This window comes from Gavialis gangeticus, unplaced genomic scaffold (genome assembly GCF_001723915.1).
Source record: "Gavialis gangeticus isolate Ggan-Ray unplaced genomic scaffold, GavGan_comp1, whole genome shotgun sequence".
In the NCBI taxonomy this organism is placed as follows: Eukaryota; Metazoa; Chordata; order Crocodylia; family Gavialidae; genus Gavialis; species Gavialis gangeticus.
This window is the reverse complement of record NW_017728998.1, coordinates 46,827,966-46,833,917: the sequence shown is the minus strand read 5'-3', so window position 1 is coordinate 46,833,917 and position 5,952 is coordinate 46,827,966. Positions and strand designations below refer to the sequence as shown.

General features: G+C 47.1%; 1 protein-coding gene across 1 annotated transcript in view; it reads left to right on the top strand.

The window, feature by feature from the left end:
* The window catches only part of LOC109289309 (capping protein, Arp2/3 and myosin-I linker protein 3-like), a 35,199-nt gene that overhangs the window by 23,163 nt on the left and 6,084 nt on the right, over nt 1–5,952 (top strand). Inside the window, exons 5-7 of the mRNA XM_019505302.1 lie at nt 1,794–1,915; nt 2,265–2,362; nt 3,628–3,698. Of these exons, the coding sequence (XP_019360847.1) occupies nt 1,794–1,915; nt 2,265–2,362; nt 3,628–3,698 (291 nt within the window). The remainder of the gene's footprint in view (nt 1–1,793; nt 1,916–2,264; nt 2,363–3,627; nt 3,699–5,952) is intronic.

Here is a 5,952-nt window from a genome sequence, read left to right as displayed (position 1 = left end):
GGCGGGCACGGCGGGGGGCGCAGAGGGCTGCCTGCCACTTCCCCTGGGCTCCCGGGAGCAGCGTGGGCAGCAGGCAGGGCTGTGCCTGCAGGGGAAGTGCGGCAGGCCAGCGGGGAGCTCTCTGCGCCCCGCGCCGGGTCCAGCACAGCGGGGAGCACTGCCGGTGTGCCGCCTCCCCGGAGCCCGGGGCTGGGACAGAGCCAGCAGATGCGTGCAGCTGGCCCGGGTTCTGGGTAGCTGCTGATAGCCACGGAGCTCGGGCTTCTTGCAGCAGGGCTGCCACGGGAGCAGCCCAGGCTCTGCGGTCGGGAGGCTACAAACAGCTGCTGCCCGCCCGAGCCCGGGCTCCGGGAAGGCAGCAGGTGCCGGCACCGCGCCTGTTGGGGCCGGGAGCAGAGAGGCAGCAGCTGTTTGTAGCCCCGGCCCCGGCTCGGGGGAGCTGCTGATAGCCACGGAGTCCAGGCTGCTCCCAGCAGGGCTTGCAGCATCCCCGCTGTCTGCTGGGAGCAGCCCGGGCTCCCGGCTGGCAGCAGCTCCCCCGAGCCGGGGCTGGCTGCTGCCAGGAGGCTACAAACAGCTGCTGCCTCTCCAGCCCCCACCGTGCCGAGAAAAATGGCCTCGCGTGCCATGCTCGGCGTGGTGCCGGGGGTTGTCAGCCCCTGTGCTAGAGCACTGTGTGTGGGATATCAAGTGGGAAAATGTATTACAAGAGTCAAAGGTTGAATTAAAGAAAAATTGCTAGGGATGATATGAAAAGCCCTGTTATGCATGAAGGTATTCAGGAAGGAGGAGCTCAGGTGGATTGAAATGTGTTATGTAAGCTGGAAGATCGGCTTTAGTCAAATACCAGCCATTACGCTGAGTGCACGGCTGACTTGGTGAATTCTTACTGTCTGTGTTACCTGGGAGTTCAAACTAAACCTATGATTTCATCTGGTGTGAAGCTCTGAAAAAAAATTAATTGGGCAAAGTTCAGACCTAGCCTGTGTAGGTGTAAATACAGTGACTTCGTGGGGGCTGCCCCTATTTCCAGCAGGTGAGAAGTTGGCAAGGCAGTGGGGAAAAAATGGAGTTCACTTGTTTTATGGACTACCATGAGAGCTCACCTGGCATGGAATCTGCTGCCCATTTTTACCTTGTCAATGGTGATTTAGGATGGAGGTACCATTTGCAGTGCCATAATTAAGGCTGATTTGAGTTTTGCACTTTATCATTGATTAGTTAAAAAGTTAAAATTAATTTTAAAATGTGTCCTTTAGAAATGTAGCATTCTGCACTTGACCTTTTCTCCCTTTGTTTTAAACTTTAATAAAACAGACTGCATGGAGGGCCCCCATACCTTTAAAACAATATAATTAATCTGAGATCACAAATACTAAAATATCATCACATGATTATGCTATGGTGTTAGTATAGTGCATAGCTAAGGGTATTTCTGTCCTTAAGTTGTATGCTTTTTGTACTTTATTGGGGTTGGGCTTCTTTAACTTCATCCTTAACGTGGAATTTCTTGGGTTTGTAATGCTTTGTTTTTTCAAATAATTACACTATTGTTTATATTGTTCCCTGAATTACTGAGATTACTCTCATCCTCAACTCCATTTGAACATAGTTTTCACCTATCATCATATGTAATAATGCTAAGACTTTTTCATACCTCTGTAAACTGTCTCTTAGCTTATGGCTTTTCTCATTTGCTCTCATTACTGAAATATCTGAGAATTTTTATAACACTTTCCTTTTGCTCATTTCCTCAAATGTCATTCGTCTCTCACTTTTTTTTGTCCCTACAGGTTGTCATAGAAACCGATACGTCTTCTTATGCCTTTAGGCTGATGTCATTTGATGATTTGGAGCAGATTGTCATCCACGTCACCATGGCGCTTAAAAAGGTCTTTCCAGATTCTTCACCTGGGTAAGGCTAGTCCGTATACATCTGCTCATCAGGACCTGAGGTGCTTTACATACAGTGGGGCAGACTGGTAGAGTTCTGCAGAAAGCCCCGCAATTCTCCTACTTAAGACCTACGCTACCTTGCATACATACAATTTCAATTTCAGGGCAAATGGATATGTATTACTGTGTTCCTTCAGTATAATGGAAGAGTCATCACAAAGGGACATAGGGAGTAGCAAGGCAAATAAATCCAAAGGTTTCCTATTGAAACAAGCAGTGGGGTTTTTCTGGGTCTGTATGTAGCATGTGGCTGAAGGCACTTTCTGCCTCTTGCTTTTTCTTTGCCTAACCTTGGGTTATTTTCTTAGGAAACTGCTCAAGAACTCTCCCCCCAATTTGTACCAGAGAATCCGAAAGAAAATAGACTCCCTGGAGGAAATGCTGCAGAACAACCAAGGGCCTTGTGGTAACCAACTTTTTTTTGTGGACATATATCAGAAGAAAACAAAAAATTCTATAAATAACCCTCTAAGATTGAAAGACTTGGGCCTAGCCAGGAGCTGTGTGGTGTCAGCCTCTGCACAAATATAAGACATGACACATAATGCACATAAAGTATATGTTGTTGGCACAAGTTAATATAATTCCAATCCCAAAATCTCAGAAAGACTGTGGGCTAGTGGAGGGTATAGGGAGGTGGACTGAGTGGACTTTCTTTTTCTAGCCATTGTCATAGGCTGAAGAACATGTATAAATGCTATTGGTACCAGTTGTGGAGGCATTTCTTCTTATGTGCTTAACTTCATTCACATCAGTAGTCCCTTTGAAGTCAAGTGTGCATATAAGGCAGAAGTCCTGTGGAAAACAGTTGTAGGTAATAATGTATGTGACAGCAGTGTAACTGTGGGATGAAGGGGAAGTGGTCCTGGGCCTTTGAGGGTGGGACATAAAACTTACTGCCCTGCTATACTTCTGGCATGTGATAAGATTGTCTTATGTTGTATTTGCATAAAGGGGCAATTTAAAGTTTGCTGAGTCACCCTGATTCTGGTACTTGCTAAATTTTTATGGCTCAGGTTTGCAATTCTAAGATAGTATAGCTTTTTGTATGTTTTAGTAGATGTATATAACATTGATTTAAAAAAAATATTTCAAAAAGGTAAATGATAATGTTATGGTCCAAGCATCCTACTTTAATAAAAGAGTTTGGCCTGAGAAAGTTGCGTGTTATATCTGATGTCTTGGTCCATGTTCCTTCTTTCACAGAGGGTATGTGTGTAGTGTTTTCATATCACTCTTGAGAGGAGTGCTGAGAAGCACAGTCCTGCCCACTTCTTCCTCCTCCTCCTCCACGCACCGCAGACCCAGAAAGGAGGTGGGGAAGTATCAATGAGAGTGTCACTGTCTGCCCTGCTGCTCTCAAGATCTGGCATGCTTGAGAGTGGCAGTGGAGGCCTTTTTAGGAGCAGGCTTCATTGTTCCCTCTCCAGATCTGGAATGTGCAGAGCGAGCGCGGCCAGGCAGACCATGTTTCTCAGGGCATGTTCCTCTGTCTAGGAAGCTGGGAAAGTGAAATACATGCACACCGAAGGAGTCAATATCAGACGGGGAGAGGTTCTCAAGTCCTGATTCGGGATTAGTTGGGGAAAGGCCTTATATGTCCTTTCTCCTGCCTTTCCTTCAGGGGCTTCTGATAATGTTTCTGTTGTTAATGTTGTCTTCCATTCATAGGTGGGTTTTCGGAGACGTATGCTGCTTTATGTGATTACAACGGCTTTGCCTTCAGGGAGGAGATCCAGTGGGTAAGCTTGTACGAAGCGTTGAAAGGAGAAGTAGGATACTTATCAGTTAGCTTGTTCCAGGTGCCTTGAATGAAGTAATACATGCAATTTCTTCAATTGTTTCTAAATATTCCTTTGGGTCATCTGCACTCAGAGGCTTCTTGCTGGCAGGCTTTGCAAAGAAGCCAGGGGTTGACTTGGTCTTGGAGAGCCACCACCATCTTCTTCCCTTTGAGGTCATTTCCTAGAGTTAAAGCAAATTAGTGGAGACTTGAAGTGTTGGTGTGAGGAAGCCTATTCAGCTGCTGTCTGTGTGGCGTTTGATCAATGTTTAATGGGGAGTCTTTAGTCTCTAGGGCTAAATATTTGGCACATGATGCTAGCACTGAATTCACTGAGAAAGAGGGAGAAGTGATTGTTGATGGTCTGTGCCAGTCCTGCCTGGTCAGTAACTAGGTATATGGCCTGATGCTGTAGGGCTTGACCCTGCACTTGCTTGCACCTGTGCTGTCCTATACTGTGGCTCTCACTGGGGTAACTTAAACAGCTCTTTCCTGAGGTTCTATGAAAGGTGCTTCTGGTTACCTGATGGTGTAGTGGCCTTCTGTGTGCACAGAGCAGCGATTTTCAGACTTCTTTGGCCATGCACCCTTTTGCCTGAAAAATATTGCTGCTCATGCATGGTCACTGACGTTAAAATTTAGGCACATGCCTTTGGCAAAGTGCTGCACACCCCAGGGGGTACATCTACCTTAGTTTGAAAACTGCTGCTGTAGAGTTAACAGGGAAGGTTGGGCTCTGCTGGAGCTTTTCCAAGTATACAGCACAGAGTGTGAAATGGCAAATAGGCTGGTTGCTCCTGCACAGTCCCCCAGATGATAAAGTGAGTGCTTGATTCTCAGGAGAGGAGCTGTCCATTAGCCTTTTGGCAGGGCTTGTCCTGGCCCTTGTGGCCTGGCAGACTGCAAGTAAACTACCTGGGGGAGGGGAGGAATGGGACCCATCCCTCAAGGAATGCCCTCCTTCTTTGAGGTAGGGTCAGTGCTCTCCCATTACCCCACTCCTCTATTTATGTCCCCCTTCCCTCCTTTCTCCAGAGCACTGAGCTATAGCTTACCCACTCCCTTGTTCTTCTGTTGCTGGGGGAGGCTGGTTATATTAACTCCTTTGGAAACATATGGGGTTCTGCTGACTGTGACAGCTCCTTGCATGGTTTTGGCATGTATCTGGGATGTGGGATAGATTGGTCCCTGGTCCAAGTAAGATAGGGAAGGAACATGTGAGGTTCTGGGTCTCACATCTCTCTTGTTTTGCCCTTTGAAGGGTCTTGCAGAAAAGGAACATTTTTGATATCCTGAAAACTTACTTGGAATGGGAAACCCATTTCCTACCTAGCACTACTCACAGAGCTTCAAAGCTATTAACATCCAGCTGGGTGGGTCAGAGTTGTTATGAGAATTAATCTTACTTGTCTACCTGATTTCGTCCCAGCAAAGCTCAGGAATCCACAGTGAGAGCAGTCAAGCTACAACAAAATTGGACTCATTGACCTGGGCTGGATAAACTCAATGCAGTCAGCAATTTGCTTTGGGCACTAGATGGATGACTTATGGCTTTTCTGTTAATGTATGGGACATCCATTGTGGACTTAGCATTGGTAGTTCTCCTCACCCATGATGTTTCTTTTTGCTGCTCGCTGCCTTTTCATGGGATGGCTGGTGATGGGCTCATCTCCTGGGAAGTATTATGCCTTCTCACCTGCTAAATCCTCTCTTAGAAAGCCTACCACTTACTCCAGCCATGCACAGGAGCTCTGCCTCATACTCTCCTCTGGCTTATAAATAACCCATATTTGTTCTGTTCTCTCTCCTTTTCCTATAAGCATTAACTTCTGCTCTGGATGATGTGATCACAGAGAGCTTGCTCCAGTGGCAAGCCTGCAGCCAGGCTGACAGCTCTGCTGCCCCCAGATCATTTGGGGAAGGACCACCTTGCAGTGAAGTTCCTAATCCAGTTTCATAGTTTCTAGGGGTTGGAAGGGACCTGAACAGATCATCAAGTCTGACCCCCTGCCCTGGGCAGGAACGAGTGCTGGGATCATAATACCCCAGCCAGAAATCTATCCAACCTCCTCTTGAAGACTCCCAAGGTAAGGGAGAGTACCACCTCCCTTGGGGGAGCCCCTTCTAGAGCCTGGCAGCCCTAACCGTAAAGTAATGCCTCCTGATATCAAGCCTGAACCTACTCTCAATCAATTTGCGGCTGTTATTCCTTG